The sequence below is a fragment of the Pipistrellus hanaki genome (assembly GCF_964339955.1).
Source record: "Pipistrellus hanaki genome assembly, chromosome: 3".
NCBI classification, from domain to species: domain Eukaryota; kingdom Metazoa; phylum Chordata; class Mammalia; order Chiroptera; family Vespertilionidae; genus Pipistrellus; species Pipistrellus hanaki.
The window spans coordinates 98999136-99017382 of record NC_140505.1 but is presented as its reverse complement, the minus strand read 5'-3'; the positions used below and the strand labels follow the sequence as shown (position 1 = coordinate 99017382).

Here is an 18247-nt window from a genome sequence, read left to right as displayed (position 1 = left end):
AGTATAGAAAAATGGATGGTGGTAATTTGGTTTTTTAGATATATAACCTTGTATTTGTAAAGAAAGTACAACTAAAGGTTTTTAATTGAGAATGAACCAAAGGAACGGGTTTTACTTACTTTGTAATTGTTACTTACTTTGTAATTTGTATATAATTTACTTTTATATAAATAAAAGTAAACATCTATTTCTGAAACTATTAGACATTATAAACTATTTAGTCTTCTCTCTCTGTGAAATAGTTCGCTGAACAGCTTCAGTCAAGGTAAAGCCTTCACTGAAATAAACTTTTTAATAGAAGGATAAATAACACAACTCATGGATTTTGCTAATTTTCCCCTTTCATTTATCTGATATTTCCTTCACAATATTCACTTTGTCTTAGACAAGACAACTCAGTCCCCTTAAAATATTCTATTGGGCCGTTGATATTTTTTTATTTTTCTGTTGTCTATATTTGGTATTTTCCTTCTGGGATGGTTTGGATGGGTGACACTATAATGTGTTATAAAAGTACTTTGCCAACTAAGGCTTGCATTATCAATGTAATTAATTACCTTAAAGTTTTACCCTACTTCGGAATTTGGAGGAAGTTGTTTTCAATAGCAAACAAAAACTAAAAAAACCATTTACTTCAAAGTTTTATTGTATCGATATTCCAGGGGAGAAAAAAATCCTCTTTAGGTAAAAGAGGTTAAATGGTTTCCAGCCTTGACAGCATATAAAAATCATGGTTAGCTTATTAAAAATGTCTTGGTTCTCCTCTAGACCTCTGGGGATTGGGCCCAAATATTAATCAGGTGTTTCTTATGTGCACATTACTAAGACAGACAAAAGATTCTCAAAGTTTTTATGGGTATAGATTGTAAAGTAATGTGTTCAGGTAGTTTATGAGGGTGTACTAGTATTCACATAAACTTAGTGAATGGTTTTGTTTGGGGTGGATTTGTGTGTAGAGGGGGTTCACCTCTTCTCTTGTATTCATCATCCCATTCCCTCTTGACAAATGAGAAAACTTAGGGTCAGAAATAAAAAGTAGACACCTCCCTTCCTAAGCTTTTTTTTAAAAAAAAAATCAAAAAAATAAAAGAAAATAAGAATTGGAACAAATGTCAGTACTTGAGGAAACAGCTTCATTTATCTTGAGGACTCATATATATGGGAAAAATCTGTTTTCTGATTTTGTTGGATAAATTAGGTGATACTGTATTCTAAGTCTCAAAAGTTAAATATTTGTCTGTCTTGAATTTTGCATTTCAAGAAAGAGTAAAAATTCTTTTTCAAATTTCTCGATGTTAGTTCATAACTTTCATTATCCAGTAAGGACTTAGACACTTGGCAGGGAAAAATGGTGACAGAAGGATATGGTCATGATTTCTATTATGCTCTTTGGTAGATGTTCAATGATATAGCAGTTTTAGTGGCCAGAAGAAAGTTAATCTAGGGTGGTGGTTTTAAATGTCTGACCTTTCATTTTCTCCCTCATTCCCCAGGAAGTTGGCTGGAATGTGATGACCTAAAAGGCCCATGTTGTAAAAGGTATAAGGAATTTGAATGTCCTGCTTCAGAGATACATATTGTTATTTGGGAAAGAAAAATAGCCCAAATGACAGATAAAAAATCTGCCTGTCCTTCACTTCAAAAGACTAATGATCAGCATGCTTTCAGTGATGAGACACAGCCACCTCCAGCAGTGCGTTTTATGGGTGATGCTTCCTCAGCTGAAAAACCTTCAGGAACGTACTCCCAAAATACATCAGTTACTACTAATACTCTTTGCCAGGATAAAGCTGTAGCTCATCAGCCTCATTTACTTTCAGTTCCAAAAGGTTTGATTGGCAATGATATTATGCCTTCAACACTTGAAAAAGTACAGGCTAACTCTGAAGGTTTCCTATTAGAAAATACACCTGTGGCAGAAAATGGAGTAGTCATCAAAACAAATACTTTGCAACCGCAAGAGTCACTAATGGCTTCTTTAGTATCAGTTCCATGTAAGGAAAAGTTTACCCAAGACCAATTTGTAGACTTAAGGTTTCCTTCTCCGATTATAAGTATAAGCATGCAATCAATACAGCCAAATTCAGAAAATACTATAATTACTAACTCTATGACTAATGTCCATGCTACTGGTCCTATACAGGGAGTAAAGTCAGTAGAAATTGAAGGTACAGTTGCCCTAGAGAAGGATGTTCCTGTCAATCATTTTCTTTCACCAAAAACTGAGAAATTAAAAACAGAACAACACGTTACATCTCAGATATCTAATTTGAAGAGAAAATTTTCTCAAACCATTGCTGAGTCATCACAGAACCCATCTCAGAAAGAAAATCTGAAGAAACCATTTATGGGAAGTTGGGTTAAAGGCTTATTAAGCAAGGGTGCTTCTTTTTTGCCACCTTGTGTTTCAGCTCATAATAGAAATGCTATAACTGATTTGCAGCATTCAGTTAAGGGGGCAAGTAATTTTGGTGGCTATAAAACTAAAGGTGTGAACCAGAAGGCTCACCGGGCATCCAGGAAACCTCGTGCAAGTAAGCCTTCTCCAGCCAGTAACCCTCCACCAAGTCTTCCATCATCAGGTAGCGTGGCTTCACATGCTGATGTTAATGCTGACCTGGAAGTTTTGAAGAAACATGAAAATGCCTCATATGGCGTTCACCTCAACCACAGATCTGGTGGAAACGAAAATGGTGTTTCTTTAGCAAACCATGAAGACTCCAGTGAGGATCAGATTCATAAACTTCGTCTAAAACTTCTTAAAAAACTTAAGGCAAAAAAGAAGAAATTAGCTGCTCTTATGTCTTCCCCCCAAAATGGAAAACTCCCAAGTGAAAATTTAGAGCACGTTTCTCATTGTGGGTCTCCAAATGATGGCCAGTCAATAGAAGATGTGTTAAAAGAACTGCAATATCAAATTGGTATTACTGATAATAAATATGGAAGAACCACTGCTGCTACTGTTTCTTCATATAGTGGTCAAACTCATGAAGAAATTTTAGCAGAATTATTGTCTCCAACTGTTTGTACAGAACTCTCAGAAAATAGGGAGGCTGACTTTAGATATTTAGAAATGGAAAATAACCATATCCCAGCACCAGTACCTACTGAATTAAATGGTATTCTCCCAAACACACACCTGAGACAGGACCATAATTATTGCAGCCCTACCAAGAAAAATCTTTGTCAAGTTCAGCCAAACCCAGTAACAAATAATGAGTGTGATAGAACATTGAACTTGGAAAGTTCTCTGAAGACTGATGTTTTTGATGAGTTTTTTTCCACTTCAGCATTAAATTCTTTAGCAAATGACACATTAGACTTGCCTTTTTTTGATGACTATCTGTTTGAGAGTTGTTGAATGTTTATTAACGCTTTAATATTTATTATTGTCTTGGAAAAACTTACTATGTGCTTGAGTAGTGTTTATACATTGGCCTTGTCATGATCAAAATGTAAGCAGCTGAAGGTTTTGCCTTCATTTCTGCCCATAAAGCTTGTAATTTGTTTTACAAATTAAAATGACCAGAAATCTGTTCTCGTCAATTTCATTTTGTATTTATAAGACAATGAGGATTTCAAAATGTTAAATATGAATAGTGGTGTCTAGTTTTGGCAATTTGTGTAGTTTGGGTACATTAAGTTTCTACATTGCTCAGGAAAAACTATATAAACTTAAGTCACTGTATATGTATATGATTGTGTGACTTTTTTTTTTTTTTAATATATTTTATTGATTTTTTACAGAGAGGAAGGGAGAGAGATAGAGAGCTAGAAACGTTGATGAGAGAGAAACATTGACCAGCTGCCTCTTGCACACTCCCTACTGGGGATGTGCCCGCAACCAACGTACATGCCCTTAACCGGAATCGAACCCGGGACCTTTCAGTCCCCAAGCTGACGCTCTATCCATTGAGCCAAACCGGTCTCGGCCGATTGTGTGACTTTTTTGCTAATGGTTCTATGGTCTTGTATAAGAGTGGAATGTAAACTTCCCCCATACAACTAGTCTCCTTTTTTCTCTCCTTACAAAGGGTGGCAGGAAACCTGTTACTAGAAATTTAAGTAATGGTAATAATAACCTATAATAGGAAAAAGTAATCTATTTTTGCATTGATGGGCAAAGAATTTATGTTATAAGTTTATGTCTTTGAAAGAGATTTTTTCTGTAACCAAAATAGGGCACCATCATCCAACAGTTTTGTTTTGGGAGAAAATAGTGCTTACAAAGCTTGCTATGTGTCAGGTTCTGTTATTTATGAAACAATTCATTTAAACCTTGATATTTTTATCACATTTGACAGGTAAGGACACAGCACAGAAAGTTGTAGAGCTAGAACTGGGAAGTGTGGTTACTACAGCAGTTGAAGGTGCTAACCTTGCCAATATAGTTCCCTCTTTTGAACCTCATTGGAAGTTGGGATGCCCACAAGCATCACTGCCATATTGACTTGGTAACTAATTACTAAGGTTTAAGGATGGCATTCTTGGGGTAGACCGCTGAGCCAAACCGGTTTCGGCTATTTGATCTATTTTTAATTAATGTTTAGTGAGCCTTTTTTTCCATCTTACAGTTTTTGACAATTTTTGGATAGCCATGTAATATTACCTTTTTATTTATTTTTTCACCAATCTTTAGATATTGAGGTCATTTGTAATGTTTTATTGTTAATTGTGCTATAAGGATTATCCTTGTTGATAAATTTTTGCACATATTTAGGTCTTATTTCCTGGGTGTGGAATTGCTCGGTCAAAGGATATGTACTTTTAAAAAGTCTTAATAATTGTACAGTTGACTTTAAAACTTTTTTTTAAAAACCTAAGCTACTGAAGGTTTTACCTTTGGTTTTCCTTGAGAGTTGTTAAATGCTTGTTAACTCTTATTAGTTTAATATTTATATTTGTCTTAGAAAAACTTACTATGTTTTAGATAGTGTTTATAATACACTAGCCTTGTCAAGAACAAAATGTTCTTGAACTCTTACCAACACAAGGTAGTAGCATTGATGGAGGAAAACTCTTAGCTGTTTTTGTCTACACTTCCATGATTACTAGCAAGATTGGATATTTTATATAACTTTATTGGCCAGTTGAGTTTCTTTGAGGAATTGCCTATCCATCCTTTACCTCTGCTCAGTGTTAATGTACTGTTGTAAACCTTGGAGATAAATTAGGAAAGGAAAAAAAAAGTAAATGAAAAATTTTTGCCCTTTTGGAGTTTTACCTTCTAAACGAGGAGATACTTTTATAATATTAGGTGGTAATAGGAGATGAGTACAGTCAGGTTTTTTCCTTTTTTTTTTTTTTTTTTTTTTTTTGTTGTTGTTTTTTTTTTTTTGTAATTCTGTTAAATTCACCATTAATGCTGAGCCATTGCTCCTAGGGGAAATAGAAGGTTAGGTTTTTGTGAGCCTCTAGTCAACATCTTTGTCAATTGGTCAACAAATAAGCTTGTTATTTGTGTGTTTCTGTTTAAAGAGATCTTATTTAATATTGTGGTTCCTTCCCAAGCTGCAGATAGTACCAACTCCTATATGGACTTTTTCCCTATACATACAAATCTTTGATAAAGTTTATGGCTTCTCCAGCACATCTGAATTGCAGCATCATTGCTCTTGCACTTTGGGGCCATCTATACTAATAAAGGGTAATATGCTAATTGACCAGTTCAACCAGAAATCTTCTGGACGTCCAATGTCCTTCAAGATAGTTAGGAGGCGACGGGGGAGTGGGAGGAAGAGGAGAGGGGCAGTTGGGGTGCTATCAGGTTGGCAAGCAGAGGCAGTTAGGGGTGATCAGGCAGGCAGGTGAGTTGTTAGGGGTAATCAGGCAGGCAGGTGAACAGGAGCCAGAGGTTCTGAATTATGAGAAGGGTGTCCTAGATTGGAGGGGGTGCAGACCAGGCTGAGGGACACCCCCCCACACACACACCCCATTCATGAAATTTGTGCACCGGACCTCTATTAAAAGTTTCCTCTAACAAAACACTGATACCAAAACAGTTGATCTGATAACTGGAATGACTACTAAGTGACATTTGGATGGGGAACATCTGCAGCATGGAGACACTGGACAAAGGGAAGATTTGTGTTCTGTAGAACTAACTGATGTGAACAAAGCTTGTCTAACCTTTTTTCTGTATTTTCTCTCAGGCACATCATACCTCGCACTTAGAAACACTGAACAGCACTTTAGCACTACACTTGGAAGCCATTTTAAACAGTGGAATCACCAACAAAAAAAGTGAAAAATATACTGTAAAAAGGAAAGTATAAGAACTAAAAGGCAGTGTTGACTTGTTAGACCTCAGCTAGGAACATAAGTGTTGGGCAACTCAACATTTTTCTAAATTTTAGAAAGGCAAACTCACAAATATAAAGTCTGTGAATAATAATGAGAAGAAAAGTGGGTGGTGAATTGGGAGGACTATTTTATATCCAGTGGACTTGGAAGGATTCTTGGAGGTGGGGACTTTGAGCAGGGACTTCAATGAAGTTAAGGAGTTACTTTGTGACTGGGATGAAGAGAACAAAAGTCCTGAGAGTAAGGATACTGGCATGAATGAGGACAGAGAAAAGGCCAGTGTAGTTGAGCAGAGTGAGCAAGGAAGTTAGAAAATGAAGTTAAGGAGGTTGATGGAAGCTAGATCTTGTATGGCTCTATGGGCTATATTGAGGTCCCTCTCTGCACATGAGAATAATGGGAAGCCACTGGTGGTTTCAGGCAAGGGAGTAACATGATCTAGTCTGAATTTTAAAAGGGTCACTGAGAGAGGAACCAAGATGGCGGCATAGGTAAACACCTAAACTGCAGCATAGCACAAAAATTTCAAAAATTCAACTAAAAGACAAAACGGACATTATCCAGAACTACAGGAAAGCTGACTGACTGGAAATTCTACAACTAGAAGGAAAGAGAAAACCACAAGGAAAATGGGAGGAGCTGTGAAAGCCTAAGGTACGGAGATGGGCATGCGCATGCGGAAAGGATGGAGCCAGAGAGGACAGGGCGGCTGAGTGCCTGGCTGGCATTCCCTAGCAGGAAGGAGATAAAAGCTCTGGACTGCACTGAACCCCAGCTCCAACTGCACTGAACCCCAGTTCTGGGCGAGACCCTGGGGACCCACGCTCCTACTGGGGAATCTGGGCTGTAAGGCGAAAACTCAGGGGAGTGGCGAAAGGCAGATCTCCGGAGATACGCATGTGAATGTGCACAGAGGACGGACTGTTGACTGCTGCTGGATTGCTTTAGCGGGAAGGAAAAAAGTTCTGGACTGTGCTGAACCCCAGTTTTGAACCCCAGCTCCAGGTGAAAATCTGGGAATTCAGATTCACTGGGGGAGAGACTACACTATCTGGCAGCAGGCGAAACTCAAGGGCGCCTTTCTCTTAGAGGTGCTTGCAGCAATAGGGCGGGGCTGACGGGAAGCCAAGGCTGTAGGCTCCACCCTGAAACTCCGCCCCATCCAAGCTGAGTACAGAGGCTTTTGCAATTTTCCAAGTCTAGTTGAATAAGGCTGTCTCCCAGCATAGACACAGCTGATCCTCCCAGCCAATTTGCCTGGAGGTCAACTCCTCCAAGTGATAATAAAAACAATCAAGACTTAACTACAACAAGGCTATACACACAATCCACAAAGGGGTGCACCAAGAGTAACGGGAGGCCCAGCCACTGGCCCATATAAGACACCTACCACACAAAGCTACTTTACCAACTCAGGGAAGGAGTGAAAATGCAGAGACAAACAGGTCACAAATGAAATAAATGGAGGAAAACAAACAACTAGAGAGAGAGTTCAAAACAAAAGGTTATAAGGTTTTTCAAGAATTTCCTAGAAAAGGCCGATAAATTTAGCGAGACCCTCGAGTATATGAGAGAGACCCTCAGGATATGGAAAAGGACCAACCAGAAATTAAACGTGCACTGACTGAAATAAAAAATATTATACAGACACCTAACAGCAAACTAGAGGAACACAAGAATCAAGTCAAAGATTTGAAATACAAAGAAGCAAAAAACAACTGGAAAAGCTAAAAGATCAATATCAGGTTTGGGGGGGATTTTTTTTTGGAAGGGGGTATCCAAAATGTATTTTCCAACAGTCAGCATCAACAGGTTTTCTCCATGGATCATACATTCACAAGGTATAACAGTGAGAAAGTATCCAGTGTGACCTCTAACTATATCTACTTCACAATGTAAACAGGTACTAGTATTGTGTTCACTTACAATTCCAGAAGGAAAGGCACAACTTGGAAAATACGTATTTTTTATCCTAAAGTCAGGTATAATAACTCAGAGACCAACTTTTGATATGTTTTGTTTTTTTAAATCAAGATATTTTTTCACTGATTTTTAGAGAGAGGGAGAGACAGAAAAATATCGATGTGAGAGAAGCACATCCATTAGTTGCCTCCTGCATAAGCTCTGACCAGGGCCAGGGATAGGGAGGAGCTTGTAGCTGCAGTATGTGCTAGAGGTCTGTGCCCTTGATCAGGATCAAACTAGGGACCCTTCAGTTTGCAGGCCAACATTCTACCCACTGAGCCAAACCAGTTAGGGTTCTACATTTACACACTGAGGGGAAAAGACTCCTCCACCCAGAAATTAGGGTCTTTTCCTTCTTTCTCCTTAAACCATTAGGGCAACGTTTCGGCATTTGCCTATTACATACACTTCGTTCAAAAATTAAAATAAAAAATAGTCTATATTTTGTATGTGTGGCATTTTTTTGTTTTACAAAGCAGCATAGCAGCATGGTGATTAAGTCTGAGGTTGTGGTCACAATTGTAAACATTTGCACATAAGTAAAAAAACAAACATGAGGAGAAGGGTTCTTAAAAACAACAACAGATCCAGTTCCAGTGAAGCCATTGGAGCGGGTAGTATTGACTATGGAGCTGGTCTCCAGGGAAACTGGGAGAGTAGAAATGCCTCTGCTCGGGATCACCGAGATCTGGTTGGTCTTCATGGCCAGATCACACAGTTGAGCATGATGGTGTACTGCTTCCACACAACAGGGTTCATGTTCACTGAAGGGGCCATGATTTCCTTGGGGAACACCTCTGGGACCCTCTTTGTTCCCAGAAGAGATACAGTGTTTTCAATGGCCAGCTTCTTCCTGTTTTTGGTGCCATGTGTCATATAGTGGACCTTCAAGTTGCCTTTGGTGGTGAAAGCTTGCCCACATATGTTACACACAAAAGATTTCTCCCCAGTGTGAGTCAGCTCATGAGTTTGGAGGTCACTGACCAACAAGAAGTTCTTCCCACACCACGTGCAGGCATGCTACTTGCCCTGTCTATGTGACTGGACCACTAGCAAAGATGCCATGCCTGGCAACATGATCACAGGTCCAACTGCACCAGGAACTTTGACATCGGTTGGCTGGGCTCAGACAGATGTTGACTGAAGACTGTTCTGACCTTCCACAGTGCAGCTATTGTTCAAGCTTGCCGCCAGCATCAGGAGACTTGGATTTGATGCTTTCTGCTTAGTCATTGGCTGGGGAGAGGGCCTGAAAGCATTTGGTGTCCAGGATGACTGGACTTGGGCTCTGATACTCCTGGTGTCCCATCACTGAGGAGGAAGAGTCATTGGTCAAGCCATCGCTCTCCACTGAGTCATTTTATCTGCTACTCTGCCGCTGCAGAACCACAGGAGCAAGATCCACCTTCCCCAAGGCATTGGGGTGGGAGGGGGCGCATTATGGTGAACCGTGGTGTGGGTGATGTGGATTGTATTTTGGGAAGAGGCATGGGGGCTTTTGAGGAATTTCTGGGAGCATCCTGGGAGGCAACTTCTTCTACATTGATGCGTTCAATAATGTCATTGTGACAGATGGCACCAATGCTGCCATTCTAACTGACATTAGCTCAGGATCCATAAAGTCACAGGGACTCTTCAGCAGGGTGTGTTGGGAATCTGACCATCCATGTGCATCTGAATATGTTACTGCAACATGACTTCTGGCAGATGGTGCACGAATGCTGGTCTTCATGGAGGTGTTGGTTCAATGTGTCTTCAGATTGCCTTTGGTGGAGAAGGCTTGGTCACAGATTTTACAGCAGAATGGCCTCCCAGTGTGGGTGTGGTAATGCATTTTGAGGGAGTTTTGGCAGCTTAAGACACAGTGAGAAATGATTCATTTGTTGGGGTTGGGGTTGATGGTGGCCTTGCCAATGTTCTCTACCAGCTGCTGCAACTTAAGGGTTTCTCACTCTAGCTCAGGTGCCACTTTCCCTTAGAAACCACCAACCCTTGGGGAATTATGGTTTGGCCCACCCTGGAGAGTAGGGGTCCATCCTTACTTTCTGGAGAAGGCCCAGGCTACAGGTAGGTGACCAGTGGGACACCCATTAGGTCCTTGGTGTTAGTCCCTAAAGAGAGATTCTGAGAAAGACCTGTATTGGGTGTCCCTGTGACCAGGACAGGTTTGCTGTCTAGAGAGAGACTCGGTTCATCTATGGAGAGAGGTACAGAAAGTGCATAGTGAACACCATTACATCGTGGAACTTGGCAAAAAGCTGGCGTTTGCCTTCCCCTGGGGGAGTCGATGAAAGTGTACCTTGAGGTTGCCCTTGGTGGTGAACCAGTGGCCACAGACAGAGCACATGAATGGTCTCTCTCCAGCATGGGAACAGAGGTGGATCTGCAAGGAGCTATCAGTCCCCAAAACCTTGCTACTTATACTTGTGCCTGTAGAGGGTGGCCTCGTCTTTGAGTTTGACATCCACTGGAGACACTGGTGGCTTTCCTTTCCCTTTCTTGGAGGGGTCTAACACCACGGTGAAGAAACGGCTCTAGAAGAGCACAGAGTTTGGGGCTGAGGTATCAAAGCACCTGGGATGCGGTTTGGGAGCACCTTCGGCCCACCCGGCTTCAGGGCAAAGGACAGCAGCCCTGAGGTGGAAGAGATGTTTGTGTGAGGTAGCTTGGCTTGTTTCAAGGTGTCCCGAGAGAGACCTCGGCTTCTAGCTTTCTGGCTGAGCAAAGCCAAGACCGCAGAAACCTGCTGGGACACTTGGCTGCCTAAGGTCTTCAGGGTGTCAGCTCTGGCTAGGCCCACATGTTCACCTGGATGTGGATCTGCTGTAGCTGCTGCTGCTGCTGCTGCAGACATAGGCTCTATTCCAGGCCCCATAGGATGCTGTGCACCGGGCAGGGGGCAGCAGCACGTCTGCACTCATTGATTCACTGCCACTTTGTTGCGTGGTAGTGCTTGAAGAGTGACCACTTTGCTTTTGGGTAAATAGCTTAAGTCCTGAGGTGTGGGTGGCAGAGCAGTCTCTGTCTTTAAGTATAGGACAGACTCCGCTCAGGTGGTCCATTGCTCCCCAGCCACTGGTGGGCTGGGGCTGCATCTGCAAACTCTGGAGCCTCTTCTGCAGCTGCTGTTCACCCTGGTCCTCCTCCAAGTTGATGTGTTGGTTTTCGCCTGTTTGTGCCTCAACATGGTGCGAACATAGGGGCGCCGGGAGAGCCAACGTTATTTTCCAATCTCAGGTTTTGCTGCCTGACCAAATGGGTTGTCCTATTTATTGAAATAAAACAGACTTTGGAAGGGAAAAATTTAAAGAAAAGAATTTGACTTTGGATATGTTAAGTGTACGATTCTTATTAGTCTTCCAAATGGAGATAATTTCATAGGAAGATGGAGCTGCAACATGAGCCCAGGAGAAAAGTGGACACTTCTTTCAGGAATTAGGAATGCATGGGTCACATTTAATGCCATGATATAGGATTGGGTCATTTAGAATGTTAAGATAACTCTGGGGAACAAGAGGGGCAGTAGGAAGAAACCTGGGTAAGTGGAGTGTCCTGAAAATCAAGCCCAGGAAGTTTTTTTTTTTAAAGGAGGGACTGATGCTAATCTGTCAGATGCTGCTGAGAGGTAAAGTGACGTGGGGAGTGGAAAGTGATCATTGGCTTTGGTTACAGGGAAGACTTCGATGTCTTAGCAAGGACAGTTCAGAGATGCTGTAAGGATAAGTGAGTGCGTTCAAGAGCAAAGGGATGGTGAGAAAGTGCAGATATTAGTGGACACATTCTTTTGAAACATTTATTTTATGCATGGTGAGGGAATGGAAGATCAAGGTGTTTGTTTTTTTTAAATAAATCTTTATTGTTCATATTATTACAAATGTTCCTCATTCCCGCCCCCCTCCACTGCTCCCCTCCACCAGGTTCCCACCCCACCCTCTGCCCTTTTCCCACCTCCCATTGTCCTCATCCATAGGTGCACAGTTTATGTTCAGTCTCTTCCCACACCCCCCTCTCCCCTTTTCCCCGAGCATTGTCAGTTCACTCCCCTTCCATACTTCTGATTCTATTATATTCACCAGTTAATATTGTTCATCAGATTTTTTTTAATTCCCTTGATTTTTAGATTCACTTGTTGATAGTTACATATTTGTTGTTCATAGTTTTTATCTTTATTTACTTTCTCTTCTGAAAGAACCCCCTTCAGCAATTCATATAATTCTGGTTTGGCGGTGATGAACTCCTTTAGCTTTTTTTTTTTTTTTTTTTTTTTAAATTAGTGAAGCTCTTTGTCTGGCCTTTGATTCTGATAGCTTTGCTAGGTAAATTATTTTTGGCTGTAGGTTCTTGCTATTCATCACCTTGAATATTTCTTGCCATTCCTGTCTGGCCTTCACGGTTTCTGTTGAGAAATCAGCTGACAATCGTATGGTTGCTCCTTTATAGGTAACTACCTGCTTTTCTCTTGCTGCTTTTAATATTCTCTCTTTGTTTTTTGCTCTTGGAATTTTAATTATGATGTGTCTTGGTGTGGTCTTCTTTGGATTCCTTTTGTTTGGAGTTCTGTGCGCTTCCTGAACTTGTAAGTCTAATTCTTTCACCAGGTGGGGGAAGTTTTCTGTCACTATTTCTTTCAGTATGTTTTTGATATCTTGCTCTCTCTCATCTTCTGGGACCCCCATAATTCTGATGTTGGTTTGCTTGAAGATATCCCAGAGGTTTCTTACATTATCTTCAACTTTCTGGATTCTCTTCTCTTCTTGCTTCTGCGGAGGAGTGTCTTCTGGCTCTTTATGTTCTAAATCTTTGACTTGATTCTTGCAATCTTCCATTCTGTTTTTAGGACTCTCTATAATATTTTTTATTTCAGACAATGTATTCTTTTTAAAAAATATATATATATTATTGATTTTTTTACAGAGAGGAAGGGAGAGAGCTAGAGAGCTAGAAATGTTGATGAGAGAGAAACATTGACCAGCTGCCTCCTGCACACCCCCCACCAGGGATATGCCCGCAACCAATGTACATGCCCCTGACTGGAATCGAACCTGGGACCTTTCAGTCCGCAGACTGACGCTCTACCACTGAGCCAAACTGGTTTCGGTGAGACAATGTATTCTTTATTTCTTGTTGATCCCTTATTAATTCTTGTTGATCCCTTATTAGTTCTTGTTGATCCACTTTCATCTCCTCATAGGTCTTATCAACCTTTTCTAGGAAATTCTTGAAAAATCTTATAAGCATGGTTTTGAACTCTATATCCAGTCTCTTCTTTTCTTCCATTTCTTTTGTTTGTGATCTATTTCCTTGTCTCGGCATTTTCACAGCTTCCCTGAGTTGGTAGGGTGGCTTTGTGTGCTAAGGTGTCCTATATGGTTCAGTGAGTCAGCCTCCCAGTTACCTGAGGTGGGCAGTCTTGGTGTAGCCCTTTGTGGGATGTGTGCAGTCTTGTTGTTAAGCCTTGCTTGTTGTTGGTATCACTGGGAAGCGTTGATCTCCAAGCCAATTGGCTATGAGGATCACTGTTTATTTGTTTTTAAGATGAGAGATGTCACAATATGTTTATGTCTAAAACTGAATGTTCCATGCAGAGACAAAGGGATGTTGTGAATGAGAGAAGGGACAGTTGCAGGAGCAAATTTTTTTCAGGGATGGGATCCACTATAAAAGAGGAGGAGGTATGACCTTAAGAAACTAGAAGAATTTACTCATTTTAATACTAGGTACAAGTATGAGGAGATTTGATGATAGAGTATGAGAAAGAAAATAATCTGGTGATTATTTTCTCAGAGACATAGTGAAATTATCAGCTGAGAGTGTGAGGGGAGGAGGAGTTGAAGATTGGGGAAGAGAGGTTTGAAGTATTAATTTCAAGAGCTAACTATGGGACATGCAGTAGGCTTGCTAGTTAGTTCTTACCACCAGAGGTTTATGGTCATACGTTTAGTGAAGACCAACTAAGATAACTGTTTATTTTTCTCCAATCATGTTTGCTGCTCATGTGCAGGACAAATGGAAAAAGAGGGAAGTTGGATTCAGCCAAAGTTCAAGGTATTGTCAGATGAATGGGACAGAAAGAGAAAAGGAATTAAGGTATTCTGCAAGCAAGATGATTATAGTGATGGCTAAGGAGGAAGGTAGGAACATAGGACAGGTGGTGGTCATTTAAAAAGTGGTGGCAGATCTCAGTGGATTGGAGGTGGGTTCAAAGACTGCTGGAGTGGGACCTAGTGGATGAAGCAAGTTGGTTTGAAAGAGGTATATTTGAAATTGGGCTTTTGGAGGCAGTGAAGTTATTGTTGTTAACAAGATATGAAGTATGACAAGGAAAGTATATGGCCAAGATTGGGGAAGAAGTCTATGAAAAGTAAGGAGATCAAAGAACCAAGAGACTAGGATGATGTATGGATAGACTTTAGGAAAAGAAACACCCTCTAAATGGCAGGAGTCCTGGTGAAAAGAAATGCACAGTAATTCAGGAGCTAAAGTCTTCAAGGAAAGGCAGAATACCATGAAAATGCCAGATGACAGCAAAAATGGGCAGTTCAGTCTAATGGCTTGTGTTTCAAAGACTCTGGAATGTTATAAGGAAGATGGGGGGCTGATTGAAATAGTAACAGGGAATCAGGAAGACAGGACTGTATGGGAAGCTGTTTCTTCAGGGGCTGTTCAGATTTCACACAGCTCAAGGGGCACGGAAGACACTGTTTTCACAGAAGCGAGGACACTGGAGATCCTTTCACATTCCATAGGGCACGTGTTGAATAGGAATGGGAGAGATTAGATTTAAGGTTTAACATCCCAGGAGGCTTAGAGTTCATAGGGTGACAAGAGTGCAGATTATAATGGAATCTTGGAAAAGGAGATTTGGAGGTTCACCAGTTCTAATTATAGCTTCCCACTCAGGATGGTGTCTGAACAAGGTGTCTGAACAGGGAGCATGAGGAGCTCTGTGGGCCATCCTTCAGATCTACAGTGGTTGAATTGGAGTCTTACCAATTTATATCTGCTCTTTAAGTATAAAGGTATTAAATCTTTCTTTGTCATGTGGCAATTTGGGTTTCCAGTTGACCATTTTTATGATTTGACTTAAGTTTTACATTATTTTGTTTTTCCCTTTGGTATTATGTTTTAGCAAGGTTATTTTTATCCCCCAAATGTGTGTGTGTGTGTGTGTGTGTGTGTGTGTGTGTGTGTGTGTTTGTATCTTCTAATGAAACTAGATTTCTTTTCTTTCCCTTCTCTCTCTGTCTCTCTTTCTCTCTTGTCATAAATCTTTTAGAATATGTTTAGATGTGTTGCATTGAGGTTTCTTTTCCCCCCATTAGTAAATTTGTACTAAAAACATTTATTGAACTACCTCACTGTTATTAACCATTCAAAATATGCCATTCACATATTTTTTATGTTAAATTTATTAACAAATGTTCAATTCCTATTGTAGGTTGAGGTTATAAACAAAAAATTTAGTGACCAATTATAGAATACCAATTAAACAGTGTCAATACCAATTTTCTAGAAGGAAAAAAAGAATGAGGAGGAAAGTCTATTAAATTTTAACTTATTTTTCTTTCAGTTAACATTATTGCAATAATGCCCTCTGCAAGTCAGAGAAAGTGTATGAAAAGTGGAAGGTATGGACTGGCGAAGTTTGTACTAGGCACCCCACCAAATGGAAGACCACATCCATCCACCCAGGAACACTGTAAAATCACACAAGGCCCTTCCCCGTGCATGGCTTTTTCCTGTCAAGTTACTAGTTCAAATGGAGAGAGAGATCCTTGTCCTTTGACTGGAAATATGTTCTTTCCTTTATCTTCCTTTCTGTGTGTGGAGTTAAGTTCAGGAAGACTTTCTTTGAGCTTGCTTTTTTTTTTTTTTTTTTTTTTTTTTTTTATCCTCCAGGTAGAGCTAAGGGTTGAGAGACCACCCTAGGCTACAGATAATGATCAAAATAACCAAGGACAGGGAAAAAAGAATGACTGCTTTTTAACTTTGGCTTTTCTATTAGGATTGCTTTCTGAGGGTGTGAACAAGACCTTTTGCTAGATAAATGAGATCCTAAATTCATGCGGCTTGGAAGATGAGGGATACCTGGCAGTTTCTAATCTTCCTAAACAAGGCCAACAAGATTTTCCCTCAGGGCTCAAGGTGCTGCCTATGTCTGGCTGGTCCAGACGTAAGTCACCAGGAATCTTCTGATCTCTTTAGGGCTCCTGTCTTTTAAAACACCTTTTCTGTATGCTCCCTAAGGTCCCTGAAACTGAGAGGGTGACCACCCTCAACTTCTTCTATACTCTTCTAACCATCATTTATTTATTTCCAACTTCTATGAGAGCCTCAGGAATAACTTTACAGGGACTCTCTTTGAGGGATGGCTGCTCTCCTAGGTCTCCCAAGGGATCAATGCCTTGGGGAACATGAAAGGCAAGGCTACAGGTCACTAGCCCAACAATTAGAAACTAAAGTTGTAGGAAGAGTTTTCCCTCCAAGGCTATGGAGATAAGGCTGGCTAAGTCCAGAGGCAGACAAGGAGTTACACCTCTCTTGGGATTGGTTTCATAGAGTAGAGTCGATCTATCTGAGCAGAGTAAGTCCATCGTTCCAGTGCCTAGCCATCACTACAACCAGGAATTAAGACCCTGGCAGAGACCAGTAGCCAACTCTCCAAACAGATTGACCCAGTTGCCTCCAGGTGGCCCTCTTGTCTCAGGGCCCTGGCAGCCACAGCCTTATTAGTCAAAGAGGCAAACAAGCTCACTTAGGGACAGAACTTAAATGTTAAAGTGCCTCATGCTGTTGTCACCCTAATGAAAGCTAAGAGGCAACATTGGCTGACTCATGCTCGGATGACTCAATACTGAGGGCTCCTATGTGAAAATCCATGAATAAGTTTAGAGGCAGTAAGAACCCCTAATCCTGACACTTTCCTAACCATTGCAGAGGGAACCCCTGAGCATGATTGCGTAGAACGGCAGTTGCCAACCTTTCAGACCTCAGGGACCACCAATGGCCTGCAGACCACGGATTGGCAACCATTGCTCCAAAGATTTCCTTAAACCAGTGGTTGCCAACCTTTCGGACCTCATGGATCAACAATGATCTATGGAATACCAGTTAGCGACTGCTGGTCTAGAGAAGTCCTAGAGGAAGTTTACTCCAGCCGGCCAAATCTAACAGATAGGCCTCTATAGAATTCGAACATAGTATTGTGCATGAACAGCAATAGCTTCCTAGATGAAGGAAAAAGACGAGTTGGGTATGCAGGGGTATCAAATTTTGAGATAATAGAGGCACAGGCTCTGCCTGAAGGACGGTCAGCACAGAGAGCAGAACTTTGGGCCTAGTCAAAGCCTTAAATCTCAGTAAGGATAAGCGCGCCAACATCTACACTGACGAGCTATGCCTGCATTTCCATGTGGCCGTATACAGGGAAAGGGGGCTCCTCACGGCCGGAGGAAAAGGAATAAAAAATCAGAATGAGATCTTGAAGTTACTAAAAGCAGTCTAGGAGCCCAAGAAAGTAGCAGTCATCCATTGTAGAGAACACCTAAAAGGAAAAAACTCAGTGTCAGAAGGGAACTGTCCCGCAGTCACAGCGGCAAGGCTAGCTCTTAAGGTGGCGTCATCACAGATCATGCCGGCTCCTGGATTACCTGAACCTCTGAAATACACCCCTCAAGAAAAAGAAGGGGCCCAACGAGAAAGGGGTGAAAGGATGAAGGAAGGTTGGTATATTCCCAGACCTTAGGTTCTGTGCTCCAGACCAGTTAACTCATAGAGTACTCCTCCAGCACCATGCACTTATCCCTTCAGGGAAGACAGCTCTAGGAGCCTTTTTAAGCAAATACTGTCTAATTTCTAATTTCCCATCTCCCTTTCTTATGCACCTCTGTCTCAGTGCTGCCTCCTCAGTGCACAGAACAATGCAAGGCAGGGTTCAGTAGGACTGATAGGAATTCAATACTGTGGGCAGGCTCCCTTT

At 41.1% G+C, this 18247-nt stretch overlaps 1 protein-coding gene and 1 pseudogene across 6 annotated transcripts in view; one reads left to right on the top strand and one right to left on the bottom strand.

The window, feature by feature from the left end:
- Window positions 1–3536, top strand: part of USPL1 (ubiquitin specific peptidase like 1) — a 29744-nt gene extending 26208 nt beyond the window's left edge. For all 5 annotated transcript variants that reach the window (XM_084878550.1, XM_084878549.1, XM_084878552.1 and 2 more), the window contains one exon: window positions 1494–3536. In XM_084878550.1, the coding sequence (XP_084734676.1) occupies window positions 1494–3361 (1868 nt within the window). In that variant the 3' untranslated portion in view covers window positions 3362–3536. The remainder of the gene's footprint in view (window positions 1–1493) is intronic.
- Window positions 3537–7130: 3594 nt separating this feature from the next.
- On the bottom strand, window positions 7131–11455 carry LOC311619677 (sal-like protein 4; annotated as a pseudogene). The gene is made up of 3 exons: window positions 11402–11455; window positions 8822–11293; window positions 7131–7142 (listed from the first exon to the last, which is right to left on the bottom strand). The product of its transcript is annotated as a sal-like protein 4 (transcript).
- Between the last annotated feature and the right edge of the window lie 6792 nt (window positions 11456–18247).